Below are 15000 nucleotides of genomic sequence, written 5' to 3' on the forward strand. Positions count from 1 at the left end.
GGGAAAAGGACAACACAAACCAAAACTGGACGAGTATGACAGGTCATTTAGAATATCTAATTAGAGCAAGGTGAATGTGAAGCAATTAAGCAGTTAAATAGTTAATTACTTAACTATTGGATGTTGTACAGCTGTTTCTGGGGTATCCTAAGTGATTTGCTAGCGTGACCGTACATCAGAGACAAGGTGAGTACATATGAATGTTCTACACAGGGAATTCACAGTTTATAAGAAATAAAATAGCAGAGAGAAGAATAAAGAGTAAAACAGTAGCTAGAAGAATACAGATAGTAGTGTAACGTTCACAACTCATCTTGTTGCAGACGGTATGGAGGTTGGTCCGTACTTCCGTGAAGAGATAGGCCCTTAACTTTAATTCAAGGTAAATCTAGATAGTATGTTGGAAATATATGAGTGTGTGCATGTATATATGGGTGCATGTATGTATGTATGTATGTATGTATGACACGTACACAAACATATACATACATACATATACATACATACATACATACATACATACCTACATACATACATACATACATACATACATACATACATACATACATACATACATACATAGAGACAGACAGACAGATAAAATAAAAAAGACAGTCGCAATTGCATAAAAGAAAATTATGTATCAAAAATATCAAAATTTGAAAGTAAATCTTTTATTGAGCAAGAAGAGTTGCGGTGGGAGTTAAGGAGTGAATCTAGAAGGAAGAATAAAATGAATGAATAACAAAAAAAAAAACCCACTCATAACATTACAATTTTTGGTTAATAGATTGGGGAAAGTTATTTACGTAGTTGTTACGAAGGATAAATATGAAATTCGACAGCACTTCTTCAAAAAAATACATGTATACGCATGCATATATATATATGTGTGTATACATATATATATATATATAGAGAGAGAGAGAGAGACAGAGAGAGAGAGAGCATATAGTGGATAATTGGTCATCCGTTAGGTTCCAAGTTCACTGCTGAGGTTGGAGCTAGGGATCCGTAGTAGGCTTCCGAGTTAGCTGTTATATATTAAAGTCAAATGGACAACAAAACCGAGGCAGGACGAGTATCTCAGGTCATTTAGAATTTTTAATTTGAATAAGGTGAAGTAGAAGTAATTAATGCCTTACAGCTGTTTTAGGGATATCCCACATGACGGGACAGTATCTTGGGATTCTGTCATCGGAGACAAGGTGCATATTTTGGAAAGTTCCAGACAAGGAATTCACGGTGAATAAAAGAATAAAGCTGTAGACAGAAGAATAAAGACAGGAGAATAAAGTTCACAGCTCATCTTGTTCTGGAGTGTATGGAGATTAGTCCGTACTTCCGTGAAGGTATAGGTCCTTAAGTATAATGCCAGATAAATCCCGACAGTATTTTGAATGTTGCGTTCAGATTGAAGGAATAGACTTAGTGATTAGCTTGTAGGAAAATGGGCCGCGTGAAGGTATATATATATATATATACTAGCTGTATAGCCCAGCGTTGCTCGGGCTTGTTTACTTTTCGACCCTTTAGAATTGGAATTTTTGAAAAGTAAAACTTTTGCATTATGTAGCTTGTTATTCTCTTTAAGTGAACATTTTTCTGGTTGAAATACACCGAAAAATGGCGACACAGCAGTAAAAAATCGTAAAAAATAGGGAATTTCATAGAAAAAAACACATTTCTGATGTAAATAATTTTTGGTGTTAACATGGTCCGATTTGAATTTTATCTTCTATGGAAAGAAGAGCAAGCCTTCTATCATACCCTCAATTTCGGTCAAATTGCGCCGCGGGGTCTCGGAGGAGATAATGTTAGTTGAAGGCTACCAAACCTGCCATACACAGACAACTTCAGGTTTATAGATATAAACTAGCAGTATCGCCAGGCGTTGCTCGGGTTTGTTTCGACCCTTTAGAATTGGAATTTTTGAAAAGTAAAACGTTTGCATTATGTAGCTTGTTATTCTCTTTAAGTGAACATTTTTCTGGTTGAAATACACCGACAAATGGCCCCACAGCAGTAAAAGATCGTAGAAAATAGGGAATTTAATAGAAAACAAGAACATTTTTGATGTAAATATTTTTTGGTGTTAACATGGTCCGATTTGAATTTTTTCTCCTATGGAATGAAGAGCAAGCCTTCTTCTATCATACTCTCAATTTTGGTCAACTTGCGCCGCAGGGTCTTGGAGGAGATAATGTTAGTTGAAGGCTACCAAACCTGCCATACACAGACGACTTCAGCTTTATATAGTGAGAGATTTCGTCTTATCTTTCACTGCTTATACAAAACACATGACACTTTTGTCTCACGAAATCGAACTTTTCCTTTCCTTTCACCCTTTTCAAAAAATGGCACACCGACACACAGTCTGCTCGTAAAATTAACGCGCGAGTGGCTGAGTATTCCACACACATGCATACCATAATGTAATCCTCAGGAAAAATCATCTTCACACAAACGTGACGAGACTGGCCAATTTGAATTGCAGCTACAACTCTTTTTGCCAATTGAGCGGACTGCAGTAAGGGGTGTAGAGTACCTCGCTCAAAAATAGCGCACCGCAGGTAGTCGTACTCATGACTTTACGATCGTGGGGCCGAATACCTACTTCTTTACTAAACACAAGGGGCTAAACACAGAGTGGACAAACAAGGACAGACAAACGGATTAAATTGATTATATCGACCCCAGTGCGTAACTGGTACTTATTTAATCGACCCCGAAAGGATGAAAGGCAAAGTCGACCTCGGCGGAATTTGAACTCAGAATGTAACGGCAGACGAAATACCTATTTCTTTACTAACCACAAGGTGGTAAATACAGAAGGGACAAACAAGGACAGACAAACGGATTGAGTCGATTACATCGATCCGAGTGGGTAACTGATACTTAATTTATCGACCCCGAAAGGATCGAAGGCAAAGTCGACCTCGGCGGAATTTGAACTCAGAACATAGCGGCAGACGAAATACCACAAAGCATTTCGCCCGGCGTGCTAACGGTTCTGCCAGCTCGCCGCTCGTGGGCCGAATACCTCTAATCTCTGAGGCACGCATCTTCACTCTCTTAACCGTAGAGAAGAGGGGTGAAGCGATAGAGGCAGAGAATGGAAAGCATCAGTCATCTACAATAAAAATTAGACTGATATACGATCGATCCTTCTTTACTTTTAACAATGAAGAAGAGGGAAAGCCCTTTAGTAATGTATAGAAGGAAAATCTTTCAGGTGTTTACGTTTTTATTCTGGGAGTTCTAGAACGATCGACTGGGATCTTTTCGGTTTGAACGGCAGTTTTTTCTAGCGGTGTCATATGAAATTGTCACCCATACTTATGACCCTAGTATCGATCTATTGCATTTCAATCTCTTTTAGGGTTAGCGTTAGGGTGGGGGAAGGGTATCTTTTTTTCTTCAGAAATGTAAAATAAACCCAATCTGTTTCTTAAACGAGGGACATATTCATACGGCACAGAATGCTTTTTTAACTCAATAGACGTCATTGATTGGTTGAACTTACAGAAATTGATGAAAACAAAACAAAACAACTATCTTACAAACTATAGAATTTTCTCAAGAAAGCCAAAAGAAAAAGATGTTTTATAAACACATTCTACCAGTATACGCAGTTTAAAATTTTTTAGTTACGAGGAAATTATTTTAAAAAACTGCCGTTCAAACCGAAAAGTTCCATCGACTGTTCTCTCTTTTTTCCCCCACTCCGGTTCTTATTGGCTTTCTCTCATAGTTCTTCACGTCTTTTAATTGGGTGGAGTGGGGGGGCAGAAGACCATGTTTTGTTTTCAGGCACGTTTAATGTTTCCTCTACAAACTTCAGACAAGCCCCACCTCCCTTCCTATTTCCTTCATACAAAAACTAATGCAAATTCCGAACGGGATATAGCTGTGAAAAGACCCAAAAAAGATGGGTAATATCCACTAAAAATACGTGTGTGGAGATGGCATAAGGCGGCGAGCTGGCAGAAACGTTAGCACACCGGGTGAAATGCTTAGCAGTATTTCGTCTGTCTATACGTTCTGAGTTCAAATTACGCCGAGGTCGACTTTGCCTTTGATCCTTTCGGGGTCGATAAATTAAGTACCAGTTACGCACTGGGATCGATATAATCAACTTAATCGATGTGTCTGTCCTTGTTTGTCCTCTCTGTGTTTAGCCCCTTGTAGATAGTAAAGAAATAGGGACATAGCTGTGAAAAGACCTCCAAAAGATAGGTAATATCCACTAAAAATAGATGGGATAGATGTTATAAGGCGGCGAGCTGGCAGAAACGTTAGCACGCCGGGCGAAATGCGTAGCCGTATTTCGTCTGCTGCTACGGTCTGAGTTCAAATTCCGCCGAGGTCGACTTTGCCTTTCATCCTTTCGAGGTCGATTAAATAAGTACCAGTTACGCACTGGGGTCAATATAATCAACTTAATCCTTTTGTCTGTCCTTGTTTGCCTGTCCCCTCTGTGTGTAGCCCCTTGTGGGTAGTAAAGAAATAAAAATGGGTTGGGTAGAAATGCTGCCAACAGATGGTTGATCTTTACGTTTTGAACGGCAGTTTTTTCTAGCCGTGTCATATGAAATTGTCACCCATAATTATGACCCTAGTATCGATCTATTGCATTTCAATCTCTTTTTAGGGGTAGGGTTAGTTAGGGTTAGGGTTAGTTAGGGTTAGGGTTAGGGTTAGCGTTAGGGGTGAGGGAAGGGTATCTTTTTCCTTCAGAAATGTAAATAAACCCTATCTGTTTCTTAAACGAGAGACATATTCATACGGCACAGCATGTTTTCACCTCAATAGACGTCATTGATTGGTTGAAATTGCAGAAATTGAAGAAAAAACAACAAATATCTTACAAACTATAGAGTTTTCTCCATAAAACCAGGAGAAAAAGATATTTTATAAACACATTCTACCAGTATACGAAGTTTAAATGTGTTTAGTTACGTGGAAATTATTTTAAAAATCTGCCATCAAACCGAAAAGATCCCAGATAGTTGCTCGAAACTCAACTCCATACTTAGGCGAGTGTCTTCTACTATAGCCTCAGGCCGACCAAAATCTCGTGAGTGAATTTGGGATACGGAAACTGATGAGAATGACAATGAATAAATTAAATTTTAAATTTCATTTTTAGTTTTATTCTTAATTTTAATTTTTTATTTTCAGTTATAACTGAATTAGCTTCGTTGACTGACAGGTGACGGTCGTTTAGAGAGCGTGTGGGCTGAGACTACGCGCCTTCATTGGTCAGTTAAAGTTGAGACAGCGTCACGTGACAATTTGCTGGGGCTGCCTGCTGGAGCCTAGCGGCAGGTATTTAAAGGGAGATATTTGACAAGTCAGTCAGTCGTCCGCTGACACTCACTGACGCTACACCGAAGAGGGCAGGGAACAGAAGAAAATAGAAGAAAGAAGACATGAACCCAACATCAGAGCTGGAGACATCTCCGAAAGGGGGGCGCCACGTCAAAACGGTAGAGGAGTAGGGGCCGAAACCGGACGTGGTTCCTCCTGATGATGTCTTGAGCTAACTGAATCCTATAAAGTAGCTGTTGTGGTAGCAGACCACGAAACACGGTTGTAATTCCTTCCTATAATCACTATGATTTCATTTTTTCCTTATATTTTCACATAGTTTTTCGAAACGTACGTAAGTATTGAATCCAGTTTTATAATATAATCTATTTCTGTTTCAACAACTTTTCTCCATTTTCTTTTTACCCTTATTTATGGTATATTCTTATACCTCTTAATAGTGACTCGCTAAGAAACAAACAATGTTTTTGACTGAAATGTTTTATTTGAGTAATGAATTGAAAAAAAATAGCCTGATAAAAATATAAAATTACAGTAATAGTCGATATTGATGTTGTTGTAGATGTTTAGATACCATATCTGCTGTGATTGAGGAGAACTGCTGAGAACAAAATGTAAGCATTCCATTTATGACCATCGCGTTTATTTTGTGGGTAACGTAGGAATAGTAGGAACTGGCAGTCTTACTCTTGGTATGAATGATTTATGATCTGGGAGGGTAAAGTTCAGCTTCTCTCTTGGTATATTAAGGTTGCAAAAGTTCCCTTTAGCAGCGAACCCGAAGGGGCAATCACAATAGTGGAACCCGGGTCTGTTGATACATCTGTAAGGGAAAGGGCATCCACCATTGTTGCACCTACATTCGTTGATGTCTGAAATTAAGGAGAAATTAAATAAATAAAAGTAATATATATAAATTAAATTAGAGATAAAACCACTATTAGGCAACTCAAACAGTGCTAGACATAAACCAAAACATAAAAAACAAACGATAAATATAATTAATATAATATACAAAATATATATAAAATATAAAATTTAAATTATTAAATTTTAAAATTTATATTTACTTATTATATTATATTAAACTTTTTAATACTTTTTGGTTAGTTTAAAATAATTTTTTTTTATTTTAAAGTTTAAAAATTTATAAATTTTAAATTTAAAATACAAAAATCAAAAATTCATAAATATAAAATTAAAAATTTAAAATTTCAATAATTTAAATTTTTTATTTTATATTTGATATATATATATTGTATATTATATCAATTATATTTATTTTTTTGTTTTTTTATGTTTTGGTTTATGTCTATCACTGTTTGAGTTGCCTAATAGTGGTTTTTATCTCTAATTCAATTTATACTGTGAAATTTGATTTAATCCTAAATTAAGTTTTCCCTGTAAGTTTGGATATACTCCCTAATATTATATATATATATATATATATATATATATATAGAGAGAGAGAGAGAGAGAGATAAAATTTAGAGGACTGACCACTAAAAGTGGACAGCCTATATGCTAAACATAGACGTTAAATCTCCATTTACCACGAAGAATGTGTTCTCAAGAAAAATCTCAGCAAAAAACCAAAGTGTAAAAATAAGCAAAATATGAAAATATACGAAATAAAAAACGTTTAATCGTTTTTATGTGTCTTGCTTATTTTTACACTTTGGTTTTTTGCTCAGATTTTTCTTGAGAACACATTCTTCGTGGTAAATGGAGATTTGACGTCTATGTTTAGCATATAGGCTGTCCACTTTTAGTGGTCAGTTCTCTAAATTTTGTATGTTACACAATTTTTAATCTTCGGATTTTTCAAAATATGCTAAAACACTGGTTTTAATTTATCAATATCCATTTCTACCCTTATATATATATATTACCGTGCGTTGACAAGAGGCAAATACACTGAGACTGCAGTCCGTGCGTGTCACTTAGGTTTACGAGAGAGGGATGACTTCTCTTTTCAAATACCATTAGGGCACAGATAGTGTGCCTAAAGCCAGCTGGAGACGATGATCTCCTGGGGCTAAAAGCTACAGTAACACCCACCCTTAGTGGTTAGCCATATTGAGATGGCTATTATACTTTACGTTATATATATATATATATATATATATATTATATATATATATATATATATATATATACATATATATATATAAAATATGAATTAGCGATAAACCACTATTAGGCAACACAAACAGTGATAGACATAAACCAATATATAAATAACAAAAAATACAATATATAATATATATATATATATATATATATATATATATATATATATATATATAATTTTAAATTTAAATTTTTATATTTTTTATATTTTTCAATTTTTCAATTTAATTTTTTTTTTTTAACCGAAAAGTATAAAGAAAAAGATAAACATAATATAATAAGTAAAATATATTTTTTATATATATTATATATTATATTAATTATACTTATATTTTTTGTTATTTATGTATTGGTGTATGTCCATCACTGCTTGAGTTGCCTAATAGTGGTTTTATCTCTAATTTAATTTATATTTATACTGTGAAATTTGATTTAATCCTAAATCTAATTTTTCCCTGTAAGTCTGGATATACTCCCTAAAATTATTATTATTATTATTATTATTATTATTATTATTATTATTATTATTATTATTATTATTATTTATGGGTTTTTCTTCTTTCAAATTTGCTTCCATTTCTTGCCGAGTGTCTTCCCCACTCTTATTCCTCTTCTTCTTCTTCTTCTTCTTCTTCTTCTTATTATTATTATTATTATTATTATTATTATTATTATTATTATTATTATTATTATTATTATTGAGTGAGAGAGCAGTTCATGCCATCAAAGTGACACTGGGGTAAAATATACGAAGCCCAATATACCCATCATGACTACCCGTCTGATAAAGGTACACCAGGCACATGCATCACAACCATATGTGCGCGACATGGTGATCTCATATCAAGATAAACAGCACATGACCTTGCAGGTGGGCCCAGTTTATTATTATTATTATTATTATTATTATTATTATTATTATTATATTATTATTATTATTATTATTGTTGTTATTATTATTATTATTATTATTATTATTATTATTATTATTATATTATTATTATTATTATATTATATATATATTATATATATATATATATATATATATATATATATATATATAGTAGAAATATGTTACGAAAAAAAATATAAAATACACGTGGAAATGTAAGGGTAAAATATGAAAATTCAACGAAAATGCATATTGCAAATAGAAAAAAGGCTATTTATGACAGGTAGCGACAAATATATACATTTAGATTGACTGAGGTAGTAATACGAGTCATGAAGGTCATTATTATGAGATGATAATAAAGTAAGAGAACAAAACGAACATGTTGCCGCGTGTCTAACTACCGACAATTCTCCGCAGTGAATATTTGAAATCTTGTTACACAACCGAACAAATTATCCGGCAAGCTCAAAACCGGAAGTGTCCCGGACTTTTGGATTTTCCGGTTTTTTGGGGACAGCTGTATGAAAATTAACCAACTTCAAAAGCAAGGTTCTGTGTACTCAATACCGGATACCATATATTACTTAGTAGTGCCCAGTATTCCGGTTGGAACGTGAGAAGGATTTGCTAACTCTGTGCAATAAGGTTAACAATCACAATGAAGGGTCTTACCTGAAAAATAGAAGTGAAGACTTTTTAATCTTGACACAATCAATACAAACATAGAATAATCTCACTGGTTTGGTTTAGAATATATAAACAGATAAAACAATATATACCAACCTGGGAAACGGCGACTCTGTATTTATTCTAAACCAAACCAGTAAGCTTATTCTATGCTTGCATTCATTGTGTCAAGATTAAAAAGCCATCACTTCTATTTTTCAGGTAGGTCCCTTCACTGTGGTTGTTAACCTTATTGCACAGAGTTAGCAAATCCTTCTCACGTTCTCACGTTCCACGTGTATTTTATATTTTCTTTTCGTAACATATTTCTACTATATATATATATAATAATAATAATAATAAAAATAATAATAATAATAATAATAATAATATAATAATAATAATATAATAATAATAATAATAATAATAATAATAGGGAGTATATCCAAACTTACAGGGAAAAATTAGATTTAGGATTAAATCAAATTTCACAGTATAAATATAAATTGAATTAGAGATAAAACCACTATTAGGCAACTCAAGCAGTGATGGACATACACCAATACATAAATAACAAAAAATATAAATATAATTAATATAATATATAATATATATATAAAAAATATAAATTTTACTTATTATATTATATTTATCTTTTTTTATACTTTGTGGTTAATAAAAAAAATTGAAATTTAAAAATTGAAAGATATTGAAAATATTACAATTTAAAAATTTTAATTTTAAATTTTATATTTATATATATATATATATATATATATATATATATAATATATATATATATATATATATATATATATATTATATATTGTATTTTTTGTTATTTATATATTGGTTTATGTCTATCACTGTTTGAGTTGCTTAATAGTGGTTTTATCTCTAATTCATATTATATATATATGTATATATATATAATATTGATATTGATAAATTAAAACCAGTGTTTTAGCATATTTTAAAAAATCCGAAGATTAAAAATTGTGTAACATACAAAATTTAGAGGACTGACTCCTAAAAGTGGACAGCCTATATGCTAAACATAGACGTCAGATCGCCATTTACCACGAAGAATGTGTTCTCAAAAAAAATCTAAGTTTGTACTTCTCCAGCAGTCTCAACTTGTGGTATTTTGCAGTGGTTTCAATCAGTAACTATACATAACTTGCCAATGTTGTGGTGATACGGCTTTCTGCATATTACTTGATGAATAAGGAAAAGTTTAGTAAAATGCCCAAACCTGACGCATAGAGAGGCGGCTCATGCAAACAGTAAATGCGATGTAGAAATAGTCGGGTATGAGATGGAAGTGAACACAAAATAAGATCAGATTGGAGCGTTGAATGTAGAGAAATAAATGAGTATAATAGAAAGCCCATTCAAGATTAGGTTACATAAACGTATGTTTAGTTGTTTGTTCCTTCTCGAGCCATGCGTGGCTCATAAGGGCCGGTTTCCCGGTTTCCTTGGCGTATAGGTTCCCCACCTGGATGGGACGCCGGTCCGTCACAGGTGAGCTGCAAGATGCAGGAGGAAAGAGTGGGAGAAAGTTGTAGCGAAAGAGTCAGCAGAAGGTTCGCCATTACCTTCTGCCGGAGTCGCGTGGAGCTTCGGTGTTTCGCTCATAAATACACACATCGTCCGGTCAGAGATTCGAACCCGCGATCCCTCGAACGTGAGTCCGCTGCTCTAACCACTAGACCATGTGCCTCCACATAAACGTATGTCAGGAGGGAGAGATAATGGGGTTCAGGTTGAGGATATAGTGGATAACAACAGTGTTGAAATGGAGATAATCTAGTGGCGATGAGTTGTTTGTTAGAGACGGGGAATAAGTGAACCGAAGAATATGATGAAGGAAAAGTTAAGGGATAATAAGGCAGAGACTGTTCTGGAACGGGTAGAAAAGACAGTGTGTGCGCGCTTACAGCCATATCACGTTGAAAACACCGGTTCTCGCCTGATCACCGAAGTTAAGCAATGTCGACCCTAGTAAGTGCTTAGAAGTGACCGCTTGGGAAACCTAGGTACTGTAAGCATTTAAAAAGAGAATTTTTTAACGACAATGTGTGCGTGCGTGTCTTTGACGTGCGTGCGTGCGTGTGTGCGGGTATTTTTGTCTGCGAAATAACATTCTTCAATGAAATGATGAACTTACCCACGCAGAAACGATTCCTAAATATTACATAACCCTTTCTACAGCTGCAAATGTAGGATCCCGGAGTATTGGCACATATATGTTCACAGCGTCCTCTATATTTACACTCGTTGATATCTGTTAAATAAATAAATGTTTGTGAATGAGACTCAAAGTCAGCAGTTTACAACTATATGTCTTGATCTATAACATATCCACAATGACACAATTCCCTGCATACAATTAACTACAGCATATCCTGATGCATAACAGGTTCACACTGTCGCATTTAGCAACAGACAATTCAATATTATATGCCTGGTGTAGAGTAGGATCTTCTGTTTAATCAAACTCGTGGTGTATAAGGCGGCGAGCTAGCAGAACCGTTAGCACGCCGGGAGAAATGCTTAGCAGTATTTCGTCTGCCGTTACGTTCTGAGTTCAAATTCCGCCGAGGTCGACTTTGCCTTTCATCCTTTTGGGGTCGATAAATAAAGTATCAGTTTCACACTGGGGTCGATATAATCAACTTAATCAACTTAATCCGTTTGTCTGTCCTTGTTTGTCCCCTCTATGTTTAGCTCCTTGTGGGTAGTAAAGAAATAGGCATTTCGTCTGACGTTACATTGTGAGTTCAAATTCCACCGAGGTCGACTTTGCCTTTCATCCTTTCGGGGTCGATTAAATAAGTACCTGTTACGCACTGGGGTCGATATAATAGACTTAATCATTTTGTCTGTCCTTGTTTGTCCTCTCTGTGTTTCGTCTGCCGTTACGTTCTGAGATCAAATTCCAACCAGGTCGACTTTGCCTTTCATCCTTTCGGGGTCGATAAATTAAGTACCAGTTAGGCACTGGGGTCGATGTAATCGACTTAATCCGTTTGTCTGTTCTTGTTTGTCTCCTCTATGTTTAGCCCCTTGTGGGCAATAAAGAAACAACAAACTTATGGTGTATTTGAAATAACAGATCTGGGCATCACATTAGTTCGGTTGAATATACAAACCTTAGACCTGCTGGATCACTACATACCTAGGGTTAAATAACCATCAGAAACTGTGTGAAAAAATCAATGTAGGTTTGAAAGACTTTACTTTTGTTATTTTTGTTAAGGTTTTAGTGTTTTACTTACCAACACATTGATTCTTTACATATCGGTAACCTCGTTTACATATACAACGATAGGACCCGAGGGCGTTGCGACATGTGGCCCCAGAACGACAAGGTTTGCGTAAACATTCGTTAATATCTGAATTTTGAAAAAAAGAAAGAAATATTATACATATAAATATGGAACTGATATTATTTGTGTTATTACTGCTTTTGTTGTTGCTATTGGTGTTGTTATCCACTATATCAGTGCTTTTCAATCTTTTTGCTCGAGCGGAACCCCAAGGAAACATTCCACTGGCTCGAGGAACCCCTGTGCAATAATTTAATAGTCTTATGCACACGTATCTGCACAGAATTAAAAATTACTGCCGATTTTAGCAGTTTTGTAACTTCTTGCGGAACCCCTAGACTGCACTGGCGGAACCCTGGTTGAAAACCACTGCACTATATCCTCAAAACTAGCCCTTTTCTGCGGCTGTCTCCTAATCTTCCTACCTTCTCTCCTGATCATCCCTTAACTTTTCCTTCATCATATTCTTCGCTTCACTTATTCCCCGTCTCTAAACGTCTCTTGTTCTCTTGTACACACCCTTACAACCTTCAATCTCCCTATTTTCCCCATTCTCTTTTCTCTCACTCGCACATTAAGGGTCGGCACGAACAAACAACTAACTCATCGCCACTAATTTATCTCCATTTCAAGACCCACTCGATCGTTTCCACTCTATTCTAAAATACAGGTAGCCATATTTCTCCCTTACAAGCAGAATCCTATTATTTTCTGGCCCCTTTCGTTCATACTGAAATCCCTCATCTTCTCTTATAAAGCTGCCATCTGCTCCCTTCCTTTCTATTTGTCAAGTAAGCTGCGGCCTCACTAATGCTGATGAACGAAAGAGCACCCAATACACCCTGTTAAGTGGTTGGCGCTGGAAGAAAATCTAGACAAAAACTCTAGCAATGAAAACAATGAAGTACGATGCAGTCGAGAGAGACCCGAGAGAGCATTCCTAACCGCCCAACCGATGCCTGCATGGAACATGGATATAAATTGCTATTAATATATATTTTCTTCGAAATCGGCTACATGAAATGTGCCTGTATATGTATGCATGTATGTATGTATGTATCTAGGTATTTAGGCTCAAAAAGCAAAAAGCAAGGCCATGTAGGGGGACATGGAGTTATGTACAGGGTGGTGTTCATGTAAAGAGTTCAGGCCACTTGTGGTCAAGGGAGACTTTGAACCGAGTGGTCGTCGGCATCTTCACTATCTCGTCCGGCAGCTTATTCCACGGATCCGCAACCCGGACGGAGAAAGCCCCTCTCCTTCGATTGAGATGAAATCGTCGCAAATAGAGCTTTTCGGAGTGACCCCGCAGCCGACGCTCTGGAGCAGGAGTGAAGAACCGCTCTTTCGAGAGGTTACACTTTCCGCTTATGATGTTGTGAGCAAGAATGAGATCACCACGGCGTCGTCGTTTTTCTAGAGAATAAATGTCGAGCGTCTTCAACCTTTCTTCATAAGACAAATGCTTGAGACCAAGCATACTAATCATATCTGTCGGGCATCTGGAAGAGAGTGTAATTCGGCAGGAGGACTTAAACGACACGCAAACGTACATAAAGTTCAGTTACAACTACAGCCGGCTATTACCAGTAAAGGTCTTAGTTGCCAATTTTGTAAAAGACATTGTAGATCTTTAGTTGGGTTAAGTCACATTCGATCACAGCACCAATAACAATTAAGCTTCGTGCAATGGCCATACTCGATAACGAGGGGGCAGCCATAATGTATGTAGGGAGGTAGGGAGGTATGTGTGCATGAGTATGTGTCTTTGTATATATGTATATTATATTTGTACATATGTATGCATGCATGTATGTATACATGTTCGTATGTATGTACGTATGTATGAATGTATGTATGTATGCTAGCAAAATAATAATAATGCCATCAAAATGATACGAGGTTAAATATACGAAGCCCAGTATACCCATCATGACTACCCATCTGATAAGGGTACACTAGGCACATGCATCACAAACATATGGGCGCGACATGGTGATCTCATATCAAGATAAACATGACCTTGCAGGTTGAGTCCAGTTAGAATTTTCTTCTGGTCAAGTAACCCATCCCGCTCAAAAGGTCCCTGAATAAGGGTTGTTTAAGGATGTTGAACGAAACCATTCATGTTTCCAGAATCCCTCTTAACACATGGCTATGATGCTCCCCCACTACTCCTGCTCATGATCAGACATGCACATATCATCAGCCATTAAGGGACATGCTCAACTGGTTAAGGTCAAGCAACTGACAAGCAAATCTGTGGTATTGAGCAGAATATTTGCTGTAACCCATCTTTTATACCAACACAAAACAATGTACATGATAACACTTCCAATCAGTTAATATCAGAAGCCATGAGAGCCACTGCTTTGCACTGCATCAGGGAATTTATTATTATTATTATTATTATTATTATTATTATTATTATTATTATTCTCATTATTATTATTATTATTATTATTATTATTATTATTATTATTATTATTATTATTATTATTCAGTAGTTTTATTTTTATAGCGTGCTTTCACTTCACTACCGAGCGCAGCTCTGTGTGCCTTGGGTATGTGCTGTGATTTGTTGTGATGCTCTGATGGTTATTGTATGGAAAGTGTTCTGCGTAGGATGTGTGCAGT

General features: G+C 35.5%; 1 protein-coding gene and 1 pseudogene across 4 annotated transcripts in view; one reads left to right on the forward strand and one right to left on the reverse strand.

The window, feature by feature from the left end:
- Window positions 1–5796: 5796 nt before the first annotated feature.
- Window positions 5797–15000, reverse strand: part of LOC115214845 (fibulin-1-like) — a 41873-nt gene continuing 32669 nt past the window's right edge. Inside the window, exons 6-8 of one of the 4 annotated variants that reach the window (XM_029783878.2) lie at window positions 12313–12429; window positions 11202–11318; window positions 5797–6206 (exon numbers count right to left, since the gene is read on the reverse strand). In XM_029783878.2, coding sequence (XP_029639738.1) covers window positions 5977–6206; window positions 11202–11318; window positions 12313–12429 — 464 coding nt within the window. In that variant the 3' untranslated portion in view covers window positions 5797–5976. Of the gene's footprint in view, window positions 6207–11201; window positions 11319–12312; window positions 12430–15000 lie in introns of those variants that run through there. The other 3 variants (XM_036505446.1, XR_005000397.1, XR_005000396.1) reach the window with 3 other exon arrangements.
- Window positions 10966–11082, forward strand: LOC115215314 (annotated as a pseudogene).

This window comes from Octopus sinensis, linkage group LG8 (assembly GCF_006345805.1).
Source record: "Octopus sinensis linkage group LG8, ASM634580v1, whole genome shotgun sequence".
NCBI classification, from domain to species: Eukaryota; Metazoa; Mollusca; class Cephalopoda; order Octopoda; family Octopodidae; genus Octopus; species Octopus sinensis.